The following is a 20,353-nucleotide window of genomic DNA, read 5'->3' as shown; positions in this document are numbered from 1 at the left end:
TCAGGTCGTCTTCTCCGGTGAGCTCTCACCGGAGTTTCATCATTTGGTAAATTCAAGACATGGGACCACCACCATTGTGATCCTCTTCTCACCCCGAATTCAACCTTATACTCCAAATTCATTGATGTGAACTGAGCAAAGGGAATTTCAGAGAAGTTTCATTAATAAGCAAGCCACGAAAAATAAAATTAAATGATGAACACGATCAATCAACACTAGATAAGTTAGGGGAAATCATCAGAGAGTGAAGGACTACATTTTGGTAACTTGTTTGAGTTCAAATGATGCTCAAACCTTATCTAGATGGTGATCAGAAGTTGATGAAGCTCAATCTGGTTAGAGCACTTCAGGAGGTCTCAGAGCTTGAGAATTGTTGCAAAAGTTTCAGAGGATGCCGAAGATGCTAATGGAATCAAGAAATTGGATGAAACAAGCTGAAACTCAAAACACGATAGTTGATTTTTCTAGAAACATTCAAGTTGTAGCAGGGGTTTCTTGGCTCTCAAAAGCTTGCAAATAAAGGCAATAGCCTCCTCTATTTATAGGGAATGTGATTGGATCCAAATACGTATGGAATGATGCAGAATTCATGCAAAACGAATTTGATCCAAATGTGTGAATAGTGTGACTTGAAACCCATCAAAACTCAGCCAAATGATGCCTTTTAAGTGTCAATTAACTTATGAAGACTTGTTAAAACATGTTTTGGACCAAAACACTTGCTAATTTGGCTTGAATTAAGATTAGTCATGATCAAATTTCGGGCAATGGTGATTTCTTCAGTTCCAAGTCACCATGTTCAACTCAATGGGGCATCCTACTCAAGAGGCTTTTTGATCCCATTCTTTTTGCAATGTGTTGACATCATGGCCAAGATTATAATGTGCCAACAAAGGTTGAATTTGGATGTTTAAGCACAAAGTTATGGCATGTTGAAGTTGGCATGAAAAACTGGATATGTAACTTGGAAAAAGTTGAGTGCTCCATGGCTGAAAATGACCTATAATGTTCTAATGAAATCCATGACCTTCCAAGCATATTTTGACCTTGGTCCTTGAAGCAAACTTATAGAGGGTATCACCAATGGAATTATGCAAAATGAATCAGATTCATATGTTTAAAATTGAAGAAGTTATGATCCTTGAAAGTTGGGAAAAAGTCACTTGAAAATAGGTCAAATTTCACTAAGTCCACAAATGACCTATAATGTCTCCAAAATTTTGATGATCCTCCAAGCATAATCGGATCCTGTCATGTAAAGAGAAGTTGTAGAGGATGGTGATAAGAGTCATATGAGAAAAGGGGGCATTCAAAGATGTTGAGAATTTAAGGAGTTGTGATCCTTGGAACTTTGACTTCAAAATATTGACTTTTAGGTCAAACTTCTTTGAACAAGCTTGGGTATTTGGATTTTCCTTGCATTTCAAAGCACATGGGTGATCATATAAAATCAAGATAAGGTGTCTTTGATTTACTATTGATTAAATTTCTCAAAACTTGAAGGTTCTTGTTGAAGAAGGCATGGAAATAAACACATGAACCTTTGACTTTCCTTAAGAAGTAAGCCACCAAACTTTGAGATGCTCTTGATTTGAAAAACCCTAACTTGCATAATAAACTCAAGGGAAACAAGACATATTTTTGGTATTTTTATTAGTGGTTAGATAAATAATGAATCAAATAAACACAAAAGTAAAACATTATCAAAGAGGTGCATGATGATCCCTACAAAAGCAAACCCAAAGATGGACAAGGGGGAAAGACCAAAATGTGACCTTGCTTGTATGCAAAAAATGAAAATGAGATGTGGGATCTTAGGATTAAAAATTAGGATATGACAGGTCCTAAAAATTGTTCCCAAAACATTTATCTCGCGTCGTTGGTGGCTTCAAGAAAATTAGGGTGCTATTTTCTATTGAGATCTCAAAATTTGACATCTATTTCGAACCCACGAAGGCTCTTAAAGCACAAGTATTTTCATATTTCCTTGTTGAGTTTACACGAACCACCTTAGAGTCATTCACAAAATGGAACTTCTTCATAGATGGGTCGTTAAATAGTATAAGAAGTGGATCCAACATAATTATTGAGAGTGACGAAGGTCTCATAGTAGAAGTATCCTTGCATTTTAACTTTTCCACCACCTACAACCTAGAAGAATACAAAGCTTTCATAGTTAGGCTTATACTTACATATAAAATGGGAGAAAAAAAGTTAGACTAAATAGTGATTCCCAGCTAGTGGTCTTCCATGTCATGGGAGAGACACATGACAAAGACCCCATATTGGAAAAATATGCAAATATGGTCAAGGACAAACTGAATTATTTTGGAGCATTTGAGATTGCACACATGCCAAGGAAGAAAAAACACAAGGGATGATGTCCTAACTAAGGTGGAAAGAACAAGAGTGTCAAGAATCAACCATTATTTTATCCAAGAGACACTTGAAAACTTCAATATCTCCATAATAGTCGTTGTGTCCATTATAACAATGAGAATGACAAAGCTATCATGAATCAACTTGATCATGGCTATATTGAGAATAAAGTATGTTAATAGATTTTGGCAAAGCTAGACTTATGAAGATAAGAACATTCTCGTACTCGAATATAGTGGTAAATTATACATATGAGGTATTTACACTCCCCACTTGAAGTGTTTAGTGCATGATGAAGTTGAATGCACCATCAGTACAACCCACGAGGATATATTCGGGGAGCACCTAAGAGGAAAGGCATTGACTCAAAGAGTCCTCGGAGCAGGATATTATTGTCCTTTAATGGTACAGGATGCCAAGGAGTATATTATTAAGTGAGAAAGGTGCCAAAAACAGAAAGACATTCAGATCTCCCCTCCACCCAAACTTATTCCTTAATTATGATATAGTCATTCTCTTAGTGAGGCATAAATATTCTTGATCCTTTACCATTGGATTAGGGCAGGTAAATTTTTTAATTATAGATAGAGATTACTTCCCTAAGTGGTATAAATCTGAGGCCTTAGAAACTATAACAACCACCAACATTCATCTGTTCTTCAAGTGGACATCTTAGTGAGATATGGGATTATCTAGTCTGTCATAATTGATAATAATACCTAGTTCACTAACAAAAAACTCAAGAAAATATTTATAGACCTTGGAGTTTAGTACCACTTCACATCAATGCCAACCAAAGTCTGCCAACCGACACTACTAATAAGATTAAATGGGCGACTAGAAGAATAAAAGGGTTATTGGAGGAAGAACTCCCATATGTCATATGGGCATACCAGACAATATCTCACTTGACCACTAGGGAAACACCTTTTAGGATTACCTACGACATTGGGCCTGTTACCTCTATAATAAAGAGAACTAACAAGCGATCCAAGAAGAGATAGACTTCATAGATGAAAATAGAGGCTTCATCATCCTCACTGGTTTTGCTTTCAAGCATGACATAACATATAAATACAACAAAAAGGTTAAGCGCATATAGTTTTATCCCTTAACCTTGTATTCCAAAGAGTTGATGTTGGGGGAAGGAATGCTTGAGAAGGAAAGCTCGCATCAAATTAGAACTGTTCTTATGGGGTACGAACAATCATTAGAAAAGGAGAATACACTAAGAATGTGGAATGCATATAAGTTTAAGCGTTGTTACGGAAAAGTCGCTTCCATGTTTTAAATTTAAATTTCTGTGTAAAATCCTCACAATGTAAATTGTGGCTGAACAACATTGCAAATAAACAAAATCATGATCATCTACAGAGAAAATGATCATTTGTACCAAATTCAACAAGTTTTACGATCTAGACCTCAAGTCTAAATGATCATATGCATCCAAATAGAAGACATAATCATATGTAATAGAGTCAAAAAGTTTAACCAAATAAACCTCAAGTCTAAATGATTATTTGCATATAAATGGAAGAAGTAATCATGTGCCTTAAAATAGAGCATTAATCATCTGTATGTAAGTCAACAAGGGTGACTATCTGTATCAAGGTTAACATTGATAATTTGTATAAGGAAAGTTTGATCATATGTTCCCAAAAATTATGATCATCTGTAAGAGGAGAGAACCCTATTCCCGTTTTTCTACAACCAATCTCACTAAATCGATAATTTTGGATTTGTTAACCGTTGGATCGAGCTCAAATTTGGAGGGCAAGTTCGCAACACCTGTATCTACCTTATGACTGTTCGTTCTTCAAAATGAAGTCTAACCTGAGAGATATATGCTTCGTACTGAAGCTGCATATTTTGGTGATTTTTCAGCTTCTTGATTATTACTTGTAAACTACTTTGCTTTGTGATTTGCGATTGTTAGCTTTAGTTTGTGAATCATTTTAAGACTCTCTTGTACCCTTATTTGATTATAGTGGAGCTATTTCTTTGGTCTGGAAGAATCGTGGTTTTTACTCTTATATTGAGGGGTTTTCCATGTTAAAATATCGATATTTTTTTGTGTCTTTATTTGTTTGATTTGTTGTCATATATTTGTTGTTCATCATAATAGGTTCTTACAAATTTGGAGAATTTTATATCCGCTGTGTATAGGTCTGTTATTGTGTGTTAATTTCCCATCAAGTTCGGCCAAAAACCATGAGACCTACGTCTAGCCTCCAAGGATTACCTTGAGATTTACACTATTACAGGACTTTTAACACGAGATTAACTCACAACCTCCTTACCAAACATTTATCTCAGATACAACTTGTAACATTTATAAGATATCAGAGTTCAAAAGAGAATTCCTCTCTTATTTTATAATTACAGATATAAAGGATAAAACCACATTTATAGAAGAAAAACTCAACTTATTGTTTGTTGTCTCATCACTATATGGAAATGAGTCAAAAAGTTAGAGGTAGAGAAAGACCTAGAAAAAATATTAGAGAAGTTGTTAAGAAAGATCTTGAAATGAACAATTTGGATAAAAACATGGTTCGAAATAGAACATTATGGTTGAAGTTGATCTTTGTAGCCGACCTCAATTAGTGGGATAAGGCTTGTTCGTTGTTGTAATCTCAACACTAAAATGACATTTTAAATGTATAAGAGAAATATTCAAAAAAATTATGTGTTTTCAAAAGAACACAAGACCTATTTATATAGTAAAAGATTTGGCCAATAAAGAGTATTTGTAGGGTCGGATCCGCTTCATAATAGATTAGTCTACGACCATAATGAATTATGACCTCGTAAATATATGGAAGATTTTACCATATACAAAACATAATATATTATAAGACTTCCTTAAACGATTATTGAGGGAGTTCGCCTCCATAATGGATTGCATAAGTGCCACAATCGATTATATACCAAATTTTGCTATATAATCGATTAAGTAAACATCATAATCAATTATGCTTCGATTTTAAAGAGATTTGTCAAAACCAAATTGATTTTAAGAGAAGTTTTGAAAACATATAAAGTTTGAAAAAAGAGTTCGTGTGTGTTATGATCTTGGTACTTTGAGCGTGACATTTTTAATATTACATTTTTGATCCTAGAGAAACAAATAAACAACACATGACATAATCATATGCGAGTTTTTAGTAGATGACAATTTTGTTTATGATGTTCTTTAGCATTTGATTCTTTTGCACAAATAGTCCGAAAACTTCTCGCTTTTTAATTTGTATAAAACTTTCTTCTTTGTTTGATGATATTTTAGATATTTGTTTTGATCTTTTTATCACCATCAAAACTTTGTTACACTTATTCAACACATAAAACCTCATGTTCATTACTTAATCATTAGTTAAAAAAATTAAATATAATAATATTTTTAAGAAAATATTTGTTTAAAACAACTTACACAAATATATGATATTATTATTTATATTTCAAACAAATAAATAAAATAAAATAAAATAAAAAGAATATAAATCTATAAACATTTTTATGTTATCCCAATCACATCAAAGAATGTGATTCTTTTCTTATTACTTTATAAACGTTTAAGCATCTTTATTATAAAATTTATATTTTTCTTTATAGAAACACAAAGTTTTATATTTTAACTAACTTAAATTTCAATCGAATTTTTTTTTGCAAGCTTCCTTTGAAGAAGGTCTATAAATAGACTTCATTTCCATCGGAACCAAGCAACTCAACACATTCTTCTCTCTTGCTTCTCTTTCATTTCCTACTCTTCTCGTTCTCTATATTCTCCTTTCCATTTCGTATTCGTAACGTAAATAAGCACTTTTTTCTCTGTTAATTACAATCGCTTAATCTTTAAGCTATTTCGCGTTTTCTTGTTCTCTATTGTCTGTTGTGAAGCAGGTTTGAATGGTCTAATGGAATCCAAAGCTAGTAAGAAGAAATCCAGTAGTAGTAATTCATTGTTCTACGAAGCTCCTCTTGGCTACACTATTGAATACGTTCGTCCAAACGGTGGAATCAAGAAGTTCCGATCAGCTGCTTACTCCAACGTAAGTTGTAATTTTCGTGATTAGATGATGCTAATTATATAGATTTGTTAGAGAGAAAAACTTTTTTGATTAGTTACCTGTGCTATGCTATGCTAATCCATGTAGTTTCTAATTTTGTGCAGTTCTCTAGGAAGCCATCCTGAAATTGATCTCTACTTTGCGTGGAACCGATTATTTAGTTGCTTTTATTTTCGTTAGGCTTATCATAATTCAGTATTCTACTTCAATTGTGCTTTCTCTGTTCTCTGTTTTCGGGTTGTGGTGGTGTTAATATGGCCATGGAAGTTTCTGCAATCGGTTTTGAAGGGTTTGAAAAGAGGCTAGAGATATCATTTTTCGAGCCGGGAATATTTGTGGACCCTGAAGGTAAGGGTCTTAGGTCGTTAACAAAGTCGCAGATAGATGAGATTCTGGGACCTGCAGAATGCACTATTGTTTCTTCACTATCAAATGAAAAGGTAGACTCTTATGTTCTCTCTGAGTCCAGCCTTTTTGTTTATCCATACAAGATCATAATCAAAACCTGTGGTACTACCAAATTGCTGCTTTCGATCCCACCTATGTTGAAATTATCCGAGACGCTTTCCCTCGGGGTTAGATCGGTAAGATACACCCGTGGAAGTTTCACTTTTCCATGTGCTCAGTCTTTTCCACATCGCAGCTTCTCCGAGGAAGTTGCAGTCCTTGATAGCTATTTCGGGAAGCTTGGATCAGGAAGCATGGCTTATGTTATGGGTGGTTCAGACAGCTCACAGAAATGGCATGTTTACTCTGCTGCTGTTTCAGAGTCTGTGAGCTTAATTGATTCTGTTTATACTCTCGAGATGTGCATGATCGGTTTAGACCGAGAGAAAGCATCGGTTTTCTACAAAGAACAATTTAGTTCAGCAGTCCTGATGACTGCAAATTCTGGTATTAGAAACATTCTTCCAGATTCACAAATATGTGATTTTGATTTTGAACCGTGTGGATATTCAATGAATTCTGTAGAAGGAGCTGCTGTTTCTACAATTCATGTTACTCCGGAAGATGGCTTCAGTTACGCCAGCTTTGAGACATGCGGGTATAATTTGGACCTGATGAATCTGAATCAATTGGTTGAGAGAGTGTTGACATGCTTCCAGCCCAATGAATTTCTGATAGCTGTGCACGTTGACGTTGAAAGCAATTCATTTGCGGAGAACTGTTTGGCGAATGTTAAAGGATACTCACGCGAAGAGAGGTTTTACCAAGAACTTGGAAGAGGTGGCTGTGTTCTCTTCCAGAAATTTACGAAGATTTCTCGTTGCGGTTCACCTGTTTCAACTCTGAAATGCTGGAAAGACGAAGGGGGAGAGTAGTATATCAATTTAGTGTCTTTCATGTTTTTTTGTGTGTGTTTTTAAGTAAAATACTTTTCTGGCCTTTTTTTATGGTACTTGGATGACTTGAGGTACCATTGTCGTTGGTTGTTGATTTGAATAATTATGCATGATGTTTGAGTACATCTTTTAGACTTGTTTTTCTCACTATTCATATAACAGTACTTGTATGTATATCTACCTGTTCTAGTTTATCCCTTGTTATAATGTACTAATGATTACTTGTAATTTTATTGACAAATTATGCAACTTTTGAAATAAGAAGAGAGGTAGAGAAAAGATTAAGAAATTAGAAAAATATCATTCCATTTATAGGAAACTCTATTGGATTGATCACAGTTCTTCTATACATTTAAGCTTCATTTCTTTGGGAAGGAGTCACTTTAAGTCTATAATTATTAAATTAAGGACATGATTGATTGAGAAAATTAACAAGGTAAATTAATTTTTGGATTGACGAATGACTCCAAGAACTCTTGATTCATATGTTACATATTGATTCTATAAGACATGTTCATCTGGTGGTTGAAGTTAATCACTTAATTTATAGTGGAAATTGAAGAATACTTAGTTTGAATGTTGAAAGTTATCCCAATTTGATTAACTTGTTGAGCAAGACTCTCATTTTTATGTTTGATAATTCTAATCATCTTATTTAGAGTCATCCTCATCTAGAAATTTTAGTTAAAAATATTTGCTTGTTCTACAAATCAAATGGTCACGTGCCTTGGACTAAAATGACTGGCATGTTAACATTTCCCATCTAAATCTCTTGTATTTTAAAGAATGTCCTCAAAAAGATTCCCCAACAAACTTCCTACTAATGATAATCTTAGATTTAGAGGATGTTAGTTAGTTTAAGGTGTAATTTATGCCAACAAGATATCAATTGTAATGTTCATCTATTTTTCTCTTCTAGGCTTGCTTCTATTTTTCTTTGTAGGTTTGCTTAAGATATTTGACTTTGGCTTAGCGGCTTGTTCAAATTTAACTCGACTTATTATTCCACTAACCAAACCCTCAACTATTATGATAAAGATGGTTCAAACAATACAACGATGTAAGTTTTGTTTCCATTATTATTATCATTCGCACTTGATAACGTGTCAGGTTCAATGAAAAAATTCTCAAGTTTTGCTTCCATTATCATTATCATTCGCACTTTGGTTTTGCAGATAACATGTCAGGTTCAATGAAAAAATTCTCTCAATTCATGTTCTCACCAATAAAATATGTTTGTGAGTATAATTCAAGTTAGTTATTTGATTAGACCCAAATCCAAAAGTTAGTTAGAGCTAGACATATATATAAATAGATATAGTTTGTAATTCAAGTGTAATATTCTACTCATTTAATAATAATCTTATTTTCTCTATTCTTCTCTCTCTCTTTTTGGACATAAACTCTTCTCTCACACAAGTGCCTCATGCACTAACAAATTGGTATCTAGAGCTCTGGTTTTCTTGATCATGTTTTCAAGAATCACATGTTGGTGATCGTGTTTCTGGGATTGTGGATTGTTAATTGGCCGCTGCAAAGATGAACGACAACAATGGTGGTATTCCAAACCCTCTTCCGGTTCTTGACGACAAGAATTAGATTCGATGGAATAAACAAATGCAATCTTTGTTTGGCTTCCATGAAACCCTTGAAGTGGTTACCAATGGTGTTCGTGTGTTTGCTGCAAATGCAATTGATGCTCAGAGAGTCAGCCGCAAGGATGCCAAGAAGAAAGATTGCAAGACGTTGTTCTATATTCAATCAGCGGTAGACTCGACGAATTTTGATCGGATTTCTCATGCCGAATCAGCAAAGGAGGCATGGGATGTTCTAGTGAAATATTACGAAGGTGGTGAGAAGGTTAAAGGCGTCAAGTTACAGGTGCTTCGACGACAGTACGAATTACTGCAGATGGGAGAAGACGAAAAGATTGCAGGTTATGTTGCTAAGGTGAAAAACCTTGTTCATCTCATGAAAGGTTGTGGTGAAACCATAACTGATAAGATGATAGTTGAGAAGGTAATGCGTACGTTAACCTCTCACTTTGATCACGTTATCGTTTCTATTCAAGAATCCAACAATCTTGAAACACTGAAGTTGGAAGATTTGACTGGTTCATTGGAGGCGCATGGGTTGAGAATTATTGAAAGAAAGGGCGTTCAAGATTTGATACAAGCACTACATGCTCAAACATGAAAGAAGCATGGTGGTTCTAACAAGTTCAGAGGCAAGACTCAGATTAAGAAGTCTTGGTCGAACCCTCAGAAGCATAGGGTCAATTTTGGATCCTCCAAAAGAGGAGAAGGAACTTCGACTAATAAAGAAGAAAAGAAAGGTGTGGAGTGTTACAATTGTGAAAAATGGGATCACTTGGCCAAACATTGTTTGTCCAGAAAAGACAAGGGAGCAAAAAAAGGCAAGGACGAATGAGCAAACCTTGTACGTCAAAATTCAGATGATTCTGAAGATTTGGTGTTTGTGGCCGCAGTTGCCGATGAACATGTCGACTTCAAGATCTGGTTCCTCGACACAGGCAGTTCAAACCACATGACTGGTCGAAGAGAGTGGTTAGCAGACTTTGACGAATCGAAGAAGAGCAAGATAAATCTTGCAGATAATAGCCCGTTGCAAGCAGAAGGTACAAACAACATAGTTATTCAGAGGAGTAATGATGGAAAATATATAATCAAAGACGTACTCTACGTACCTGGAATGAAGTGCGATTTGCTTAGTGTTGGACAACTGGTCGAAAAAGGTTTCTCGGTCGTAATGAAAAATGGAGCCTTAGAACTGTTCGACACAAAGAATAATCTGGTCTTAAAGTCTCAGTTGTCAAAGAATAGGACATTTAAGATCAAGATCTGCTCGACAGAGATACAATGCTTGAAGACAGTTGCCGGCAACAAGGATAGTTGGTTGTGACATTTGAGGTTTGGCCATTTGAATTTTAGGCCACTCAATCAACTTATTGCTCAAGAGATGGTAAATGGCATACCAATTCTTGTGATGCCCGACAAGCTCTGTGAAGATTGATTAGTAGGGAAGCAATCCAGAAACTCTTTTGTTTCGATTCTACCAATGAGATCCTCTTACATACTATAAGTAGTACACTCAGATGTATGTGGCCAGTTTGAGGATCATACCATTGGTGGAAACAGGTATTTTGTTTCATTTGTTGATGAGTATAGTCGAAAGATGTGGATCTATGTGATCAAGCGAAAGGACAAAGTATTTGAAAATTTTAAGAGATTTAAGAAGCTTGTTGAAAACTAGAGAGAAAAAAAGATCAAGGTTTTACGTACAAATGGAGGTGGAGAATACACATCCAAGATATTTGAAGCATTATGTGCAGAACATGATGTTGATTATGAGGTAACTACTCCTTATACTCCTTAACATAATGGAATAGTAGAAAGAAGAAACATGACCATATTGGACATGGCAAGATGCATGATGAAGCAAAAGAATTTTCCAAAATCCTTATGAGGTGAAGCTATTTCGACTGTTGTTTATATACTGAACATGTGCCCTACCAAGAAGCTGAAGAATAAGGTTCCTGAAGAAGTATGGAGTGGCAAACGACCCTCAGTGAGTCATTTGAAGGTGTTTGGCTCTATGTGCTACAAGCATGTTTCTGATGCAAGAAGAAGGAAGCTTGATGACAAGAGTGAACCTATGATTCTGATAGGATATCATAAGACTGGAACATACAGGTTGTTGAATCCAATAAATGAGAAGATCGTAATGAGTCGAAATATTGTGATTGATGAAAATTCTGCTTGGGATTGGAATTCTAGTGAAGTAACTAACAAGCCACTGATGGGTTATGGCGTTGACGAAGAAACTAATGAGGCCGAAGTCGAAGATGTTGCTGAGATTCCAGATATAGTCGACATCGAAGAAAATAGTCGAGAGGGTGTGGCTGTTACAAGCCAAAGACCACAAAGAACTATAGTTCTTCCAGCAAGGCTTCAAGACTATGAAGTTGCTAGGGATGATGAAGTTACACCAAATGGAGAATTAGATCATTTTGCTTTACTTGCAGGTGTTGAACCAATCAACTATAACGGAGCTTAAAGAATAAACTGTGGAAGTCAGTTATGGTCGAAGAGTTGCAAGCAATTGAAAGGAATAACACATGGGAATTAGTCGAATTTCCAGCACATACAAAAGCTATTAAGGTGAAGTAGGTGTTCAAGTTGAAGCACAATATTGATGGGTTGATAGAAAAACATAAAGAAAGATTGGTAGCTCGACAATTTCTTCAGAGAGAAGGACTCGAGTATTCTGAAGTATATGCCTCAGTAGCAAGATTGGAAACTATCAGATTAGTGGTAGCCTTGGCATGCAAGCAAGGCTGGACGACATTTCACTTAGATGTGAAATCAACATTTTTGAGTGGTCCTTTATACGAAGTTGTATATGTCACACAACCTCCCGGTTTGGTGATTCAAAAGGAAGTAAGGAAAGTATATAGGTTGCGCAAAGTGCTCTATGGTCTTAAATAGGAACCTAGGGCATGGAACAAGAAGATCAACTCTTACTTAGTCGAATTGGGATTTATTAAATGTAGGTCGGAGATGGTGTCTACGTACAGGTCGAGGCACAAAATATAACCATCATCTATTTGTATGTCGATGATTTGCTGGTAACAGGAAATAGCATGGAAAACTTGTCTAAGTTCAAAGAGCTGATGAAGAGGGAATTTGAAATGTCGGATTTGGGAAATTTGTCATATTTCCTAGGCATGGAATTTCAAATTTCCAAGCAAGGGATGGTGTTATATCAAAGAAAGCATGTCAAAGAAATACTCAAGACATTCAGGATGGATGAGTCGAATCTTGCATCCTCGTCTATCAAAACAAACCTGAAATTGGAAAAACATGGAAAAGAAGACAGAGTCGACGAAACGTTGTTCAAACAAATAGTCGGATCTCTGAGGTATGTATACAATAGTCGACCTGATATAGGTTTCTCAGTCGGATTAGTGAGCAGATACATGAGTGAACCAAAAGTGTCACACATGAAGGCTGCAAGAAGAATCCTGAGATACATGAAAGGATCAATAAATTGTGGAATTTGGTTTCCACGAGATTCTGAAAGCAAAGAAGTTGTTGTTAATTGCTATTCAGATGCTGATTGATGTGGAGATAAGGAAGATTAAAGAAGCACGATTGGACATTTCTTTCAAGTGTTTGGTGCACCAATCTCATGGTGCTCGAGAAAGCAACCTGTGGTGGCATTGTCGTCATGTGAGGCTGAATATATAGTTGGATCCTATGCATCTTGTCAAGCAATTTGGATCAGATCCATGTTAGACGAAATGAAGGTCAAAGTGAAGAAACTCATAGTGTTACAGATTGAAAACAAGTCAGCCATAAATCTTGTAAAGAATCTAGTTCTGCATGGGAGAAGCAAGTACATCGAAGCTAGATTTCACTTCTTAAATGAGAAGGTGAATCGAGGTGAACTTGTAGTGAGGCATTGCTCTAGTGAAGCATGGTTGGCCGATATTTTCACCAAGAGTTTGAAGATCGACAAATTTCTAACGTTGAGAAAGAAGTTAGGAATAGTTCAGGTCGACTAGTTAATGTGTTTGACAAGCTTGTGCGTTCGACAACTTGGATTATAAGGGGGTATGTTGTGAATATAATCCAAGTTAGTTACTTGGTTAGGTCCAAGCCTAAAAGTTAGTTAGGGTTGAGCATATATATAAATAAATATATCTTATAATTCAAGTGTATTATTCTACTCATTCAATAATAATTCTATTTTCTCTATTCTTCTCTCTCTGTTTTCGATACAAACCCTTCTCTCACACAAGTGCCCCATGCACTAACAATATTTATCTCACTCGTAATCATATAAAATTTGTTGTCTCCTCTTCTATTGAGGATTTTCAAATTCTAAAATATTTCAACAATAAGCTTCATCCCCTAATGCTTATAGGATCTTCTGAAATCTTCTAAATTTTATTGGATAAAATGCCACACTAATGAAGATTCTATATAGATACCTTTACATTCCAATTTATGTAATTTTACTCAAAATCTTACCATCGTTACTACTTAAGAAAATAGATGAGATAATTGTTTGGTTCTGACTTTATAGATGATTTGTATTATGTTTCGAATATAGGAAAAAAAATCAATTGTGCTGACATTAGGTCATCAATTTTTTTGGATTAACACGATGAAATATTTTTATATTGGGATCTTACTTGATGAGCAACACACCTTATGAAAGACAAACTGCATATTCACCCAAATTCTTAAAATGCTAGTTGTGTGAGTTCGCTCACTTATAAATGTTTAAGGGTCCACTTTTCTAATCAATGTGGGACTTTCCCACACCTTGTTTCTTAAAGTTTCCAATTTACACTTGTTATTCTCAATACCCTCAAGTGTGAGTCTATCCATAATGCTCTCCCTCAAGCGGAAGTTATTTCATCCACATACACTTGTACCGCCATTAACATTCTTCAACGAGACATGCCTCATATCTACCATCATGTGGAAAAGACATGCCTTCTATCCACCATCATGTGGGGAGGACTTTCAATACAAATGAGTCAGCTCTTCACTCGAACCAGACTCTGATACCACTGTTAGGACATCAATTCAGGGTTCAACACGAGAGATAATTTTTACATTGGGGTCTTACTTTATGAGCAACACACCTTATGAAAGACACACCACAAACTCATCCAAAATCTAGGTGATAAGTGCGTGAGTTCTTTCACTTATGAATGTTTAAATCTCCATTTTTCTAATCAATGTGAAACTTTATCACATTTTGTTTCTCAAAAATTTTAATTCACACTTGTTATTCTTAATAGACATGTTAGCAAATTTATGATGATCTTTGATATTCTATTATTGGCGGGACATTATTTCTTATAATTTTATATATATTTTTAATAGAAATAAATTTGGCTATCTAAATATAGATTTTTCATACACGCTTATTTTTTAAATTTAGTTTTATCTCAATGACAATGAGTTGTCCATGTAAGGTTTTTTATGAGCTAATTGTTATTTATTCTTGAGTTTTGGGTTAGTCCTCCAAGTTGAATCTTCAATTTTTATCTATTAATAAATATTAAATTTGAATGGTTAGGTGACAAGTTTGAAGTGCCAATCTATTTGAGATGTCAACGATTATTTTTTCTATCTTATCCTCCATTTTTTATAAAATAAAAATAAAAATTAAAGATATGATTTAGAACTTTTAAGGAACTTACACATACTTTTCTGATTTTCGCACAATCACTAAACTTCATTACTAATTTATTAATTTAAGAAATGGATAAATGTTATCTCTACACTAATTTTCATATTGTATTTATCACATTACTCTGATATTATAAATGTTATATGTACACTAATTTAAATGTTTGAAATGGATAAATGGATAAATGTCTTTTTATATTTATTTCTATTCATATTGCATATTGTATTTATCACATCACTTTTTTTCAAAGTTTGATATCTGATATTACGATCAATCTCATTATAAGACTGAAGTTTTTATTATTAAACGAACCTTTGAGATTTTATCGTCCATTTTTATTTTATTTTTCTCTTGACATGTATTGATTCTAATCTCATATGAGGTCTATATCAAATATATTTCTTATATAAATTCAATATATTTTTAAAGAAATGCTCTATCAAGTTTTCTTGTGAAAGAGTGTCACGATTTTTTTGTTATTTAAAAATGAGTAGTAAGGTGATTTAGTACTTTGATGGAATCACCACAAGGGTTGAAAAGTCTTATGAAGCCCCTTCGAAAGAATAAGAAATCTTCTACCAAAAAATTAGAATCCTACTTCACAAGTTACAATCATATAACCAATCATTATTGACACGTATATATACCTTACAATGATTGTATTCTTCACTTTAAATATTCTTTTATATGTCATAACCCTTATTAGAAGCTATCGTTCGCGTTTAGGCCACAACCAAATCATTTAATGAAGGCAAAGATATCTTAGCTTTTCCTCATCATAGTATTGTTATTGCTTCTTCCTTACCAAGACCAAGGAATAGGGGAAAGAAATTAAAGGAACCTACTCTTTAAACAAGGTATGCCTTCTTTCAATAATTACTTCCAACACCCCCACCTTCTTCTCCTTCTCTTTCACAACCATGGAAGATTTGAACTTGCTTGCGGCCGATTGTGTCGTCATTTCATGCTGCTGCCAGTGCTTGATGCTGCAAATTATTCTGCTTTTGTTGCGAAAGATGGTGAGGAAAACAAGAGAATATGGTAAGAGGATATTTTGCCAAAGGAAGGGGGTGCAAAGAGAAATGGGATCATATAAAGATGTCATTTTGAGAGTTCATGAAAAATCATTTAGAATTCAAGATGATGATGTGCATAATTGTGGTTGTTGTATAGATGAAGTTGAGAAAGTGATGGAGGAACTTTGTGAGAAGGGAGAGTTTGGATTTGGAAGCTTTTGGGGTAGGAAGGAACCATGGGGTGATCCTAAAGTTGTCAATGATCAAATTGATGTTAGTTCTCTAAGATATCAAATAGTTGATTTTTGACAAATGTAATGTGACACAATTTGAGGAGAATTAGATCTCTTAATATATGTGGCAATGAACTCAATTCTTAACCAATTTATATAAAAGAATATTTGTTGAAAGGTGTCAATCTCTTAAATAGATCATTATATTTGGAATGATTATTTTCAGATCCTCCATTGAAAATATCTTTGATGCACAAAAGAAATTGAAAATATCTTTGATGCACAAAAGAAATTGATTTGATTGATTCTTGAGCCTATGCTTAAAATTGCCCCATATATACCAAATTTTCAAATTTAGTTTGTTGATAAAATTTACTATAATGATGTGAAGATTTCCTTGATATTCTTTAGGACTTAAAATCATTTCTGACCATGAAACTCTACTTAAGTTAGTACTTATTGTAGCGGTGTATTCGTCGCTATATGATTTATCGATTAAACCATAAGCAAAGCATACAATGATTTTCGAGTCGCCACCGCACTTTTATTTATCCAAAGGACTGGCTAAAAAGCGAACAAAAGCCTAAGAAGTTTTACACGTAGAAAACTAATAAAAGGATCAGAGAGTCTGGGTAAGGGGTAAATTACGCAATGGGAAGGTGTTAGGCACCCACTACGTCCTAGGTACTCCTAGGGAGCCCTTTTCACACTTGTTGTACTAAATTGTTATTTGTTATGACATAAGTATTGTGCAAACATGATTGGGATGATGAGAAAAGAATATACAATTTTATTATTGGGTTTGAACGGATAAACCCGCTGCCTACGTACCTTCCATCAAAGGTAAGGATCAAAACGCCGTAGTTCGGCTAAAAGATTTCCAAAAGGTTGGTGGATTCAATTTTAAACAATAGCACTGAGGCTTTTCATTATCAATGGGAGAAAACTCGACCAAGACCAACATCCACCATGTGAGGATAGCTTCGACGCACTAGAGGGGTTAACCCTGTTTTCAGTACGGAAGTCTTATAGTCGACTCACTAAAGATAAGGTGAGGTTTACATCAACCACAATGATAATTGAAACCTATGGCTAATGTGTGAAAAGATTAACAATGGACAAAGCCAAAACAAGTGAGTGGGTGAAGTTAATTGATTGTGATTATGAAAATGGAGTCAAAGTATGATTAAGATTAATTCAAATGAGTATTATGAAATGAAGTTTGAAAAAGGTCAAGGACTTGGGTCCAGGTTTTTAGTTTGGAAAACATGAAGATGTTTGCACAATATCTATGTCAAGTTTGAAAATTGAAGTGTGAAAAGGTTTAGGACATAATGAATGATGAATGGATGAAGATGGATAGTAAAACTTCTTAGAAGGTTCACTTCTTGAAATCATATAGCAGATGATTCAAGTGTGTCCTTTGGAATAAGCAATAGGTAATAATAATGTAAACAAACAGGTGATACCGGATGCCACTCAATGGTCTTACTCCAATCTCACAAACAAAAAGCAAAAAGCGGACACCGGATACCACTCAATGGATTTATACCGCGATCCTAAAACAAAACTGGATATCAGAGGCCACTCAATGGACTTATACTAATCTCCTAAAACAAAATGAAACTTGGATACCGGATGCCAATCCGTCTGGACTTATACCAATATCCAACATATGATCATAGGAAAGCAAATGCCAACTTGCAGGGACTTACAATTGCATCCTCACATAAACAAACAAAAGCAAAACATGGATGTTAGATGCCAATCTGTCTGGGCTTACTCTCACATACACAGTATGATCCTAGGAAACAAATGCCAACTTGCAGGGACTTACAGTTGTATCCTCACATACAATCAAACAATGCAACATGATCACAGGAGAGCAAATGCCAACTTGCAGGGACTTACAATTGCTTCCTCACAATCAAACAAACAAAACAAAAGCTATGAGTGACCAATGAGGTCTTACACTCTATCCTTCCATATCATAGGAGCAAATGGCCAAAAGAGATGGACTTACAATTGTCCTCAATGGGCAAACAACAATGATAGCATCACAAAAGCAAATGAGATGATCATGCATTAATGGCAATTGATGATGATAAATGCATAGCATACAGGCAAACAAGTGCATATGAAGCAATCAATCAATCAATGAATAGCAAACAGCACACTCTATAGCCAAACAATGGGGGGGCTCACACAAGAGGGTTTGACTTTGAAAGTCCACTGTAATAGGTGAAGGTCGCTCTTAACCTTGCCATTGAGAGGCTAAGGTGAAGCAGATGAATAGGAGATGAGGGGTGTGCCTCATTGCTTCTATCTCAGGTCAGAGAGAGCATCAAATAATAGAAAGTGGGGGAGTTCAGAAAGATGGAACTCTTTCCCCTTTATTGACTCGATTAGATCTTGGGTTTTTATCTCAATGCTTCAACCATATAATGGGAGCAAAGAGAGGACACACTGAATAGTGGGGGATAGATTGCTTATCCCTACCTTCCACCAATTGCCTCAAATGAGGACTTTTCCTGCTTGGGACAATTTTAAACAAACACAGGCATTGCCTCTTAAGGAGGACTTCAGACAGTTTGCCCGGTCAAATAACAGACCGGGTCTCCAGACTACATGAAGAAGAAAGGTTTATACCTCAAAAGCAATTGCTAAATAGAAAAGCAAAGCAACTAAAGCAACTAAAGTGTACCTGAAAAAGTCAAACTTATTAGTAAACAAGTCAGCAGTTCAAACCAAAAGAAATGAACCAATGGTCAACCACAGAGGGACCAATTGTGCAAGGCACAAAGACTCAAATTACATGAGTCTACCTACAAAACAATGGTTAGCACATGATAAACAATTCAACTCAATCAAATTTGAATGATCTTTGAAGCACTGGTACTTAACCTGAAACAATAGCTCAATTGTAAGCTCAGAAGACCACTAGGACTAGCCTAGGGTCAAGGGTGAAAGAAAAGAGTCAAACAGCAAAGGAAAGTCAACCCAATTCATGTTCAAACATTTAAGAAGCAATCTCAATTGGATTCACATTCAAATCATGCATTATTATCATTTCATGAACATAGGAAGGCAATGCATGGCAAGGGAAGCATACAAATAGGTCAACAGCAAGACTTCATTCAAAAGTCAACCCAAACAATCTCAAAAATTATCAAATAAATCACATTCAATCCTAACATCTAGCATGGCAAGCATGTCAAATTTCATGGCATTTGGATGAGAGGAAGGCAGTCAATTAAAATCATGAAGTCAACATAATTTCAAGTAAGCACAATGAAGGTCAACAAGCATGGGTCAACTTCAAAAAATCATATCAAATTGAAAACAGATGAGAAATGAATGAGATTAACACCAATGCAAAGGTCAAGATGTCTAGTTATCACATATGAAATTTCATGGTCATACAATAAAATTTGAGAATTTCACAAAAGATTTGGCAACATGTACCACATAAAGTCAACAAATGACTAAGCATGGAAGGAAATTCACAATCAAATGGAAAACAGCATGATTAAATCCAAGAAAATTCATACACAAACTAGACATGTGATAGATCATTCATGCAAAATTTGAGATCATTTGGAGGCCAGGAGACATGTGAACAAAAATCAAGAAGATGCACATCATTGGTGTGACACAAATTGTCACACCTTAGTTCAAAAATTCACAACTATCAAACCACAAATGATAAATGCACAATCTTTATACCAAAATGAAGATGAGTGAGTCTAATTTCACCACAAAAAATTTCAGGGCCAAAGGATGCATCATCATTATTTCACAAAAGAAATGGAAAGAGGTATCAATTATGCATACATGTCAAGAAAATAATTATCAATTAAAATCCAGCCAATGGAAAATTAATTAAAAATCACAATCAAATACTAGACACTCTCATGGACATGATGCAAAAAAAATCAGAATTTTTGGAGTTGAAATGAATTAAAAATGAATTTGGCAAGTTGAGGAATAAATTGGATGAAGCATGAACAAGATAGCATGGTATGGAGTCAAACATGGGGTCAACGGTGGCATAGATGTAATTCTGGGCATCACTTACTTAA

General features: G+C 35.0%; 3 protein-coding genes across 3 annotated transcripts; all 3 read left to right on the top strand.

Annotated features, from left to right (window-relative positions):
• Positions 1-6,085: 6,085 nt before the first annotated feature.
• Positions 6,086-7,963, top strand: LOC127074906 (S-adenosylmethionine decarboxylase proenzyme). The gene is made up of 2 exons (XM_051016318.1): positions 6,086-6,428; positions 6,551-7,963. Exon 2 carries the CDS (start codon positions 6,701-6,703, stop codon positions 7,766-7,768), a length of 1,068 nt encoding a protein of 355 aa, XP_050872275.1. The 5' UTR covers positions 6,086-6,428; positions 6,551-6,700; the 3' UTR covers positions 7,769-7,963.
• Positions 7,964-11,889: 3,926 nt separating this feature from the next.
• LOC127136923 (uncharacterized mitochondrial protein AtMg00810-like) lies at positions 11,890-12,932 on the top strand. Its single transcript, XM_051063434.1, has 2 exons — positions 11,890-11,970; positions 12,363-12,932. The coding sequence occupies exons 1-2, from the start codon at positions 11,890-11,892 to the stop codon at positions 12,930-12,932; spliced, it is 651 nt and encodes a 216-aa protein (XP_050919391.1).
• A 2,776-nt stretch (positions 12,933-15,708) lies between these two features.
• LOC127135406 (uncharacterized) lies at positions 15,709-16,448 on the top strand. Its single transcript, XM_051062127.1, has one exon. It carries the CDS (start codon positions 15,943-15,945, stop codon positions 16,345-16,347), a length of 405 nt encoding a protein of 134 aa, XP_050918084.1. The 5' UTR covers positions 15,709-15,942; the 3' UTR covers positions 16,348-16,448.
• Positions 16,449-20,353: the final 3,905 nt, after the last annotated feature.

The sequence above is a fragment of the Lathyrus oleraceus genome, chromosome 4 (genome assembly GCF_024323335.1).
Source record: "Lathyrus oleraceus cultivar Zhongwan6 chromosome 4, CAAS_Psat_ZW6_1.0, whole genome shotgun sequence".
NCBI classification, from domain to species: domain Eukaryota; kingdom Viridiplantae; phylum Streptophyta; class Magnoliopsida; order Fabales; family Fabaceae; genus Lathyrus; species Lathyrus oleraceus.
This window is presented reverse-complemented; position numbering and strand designations above follow the sequence as displayed.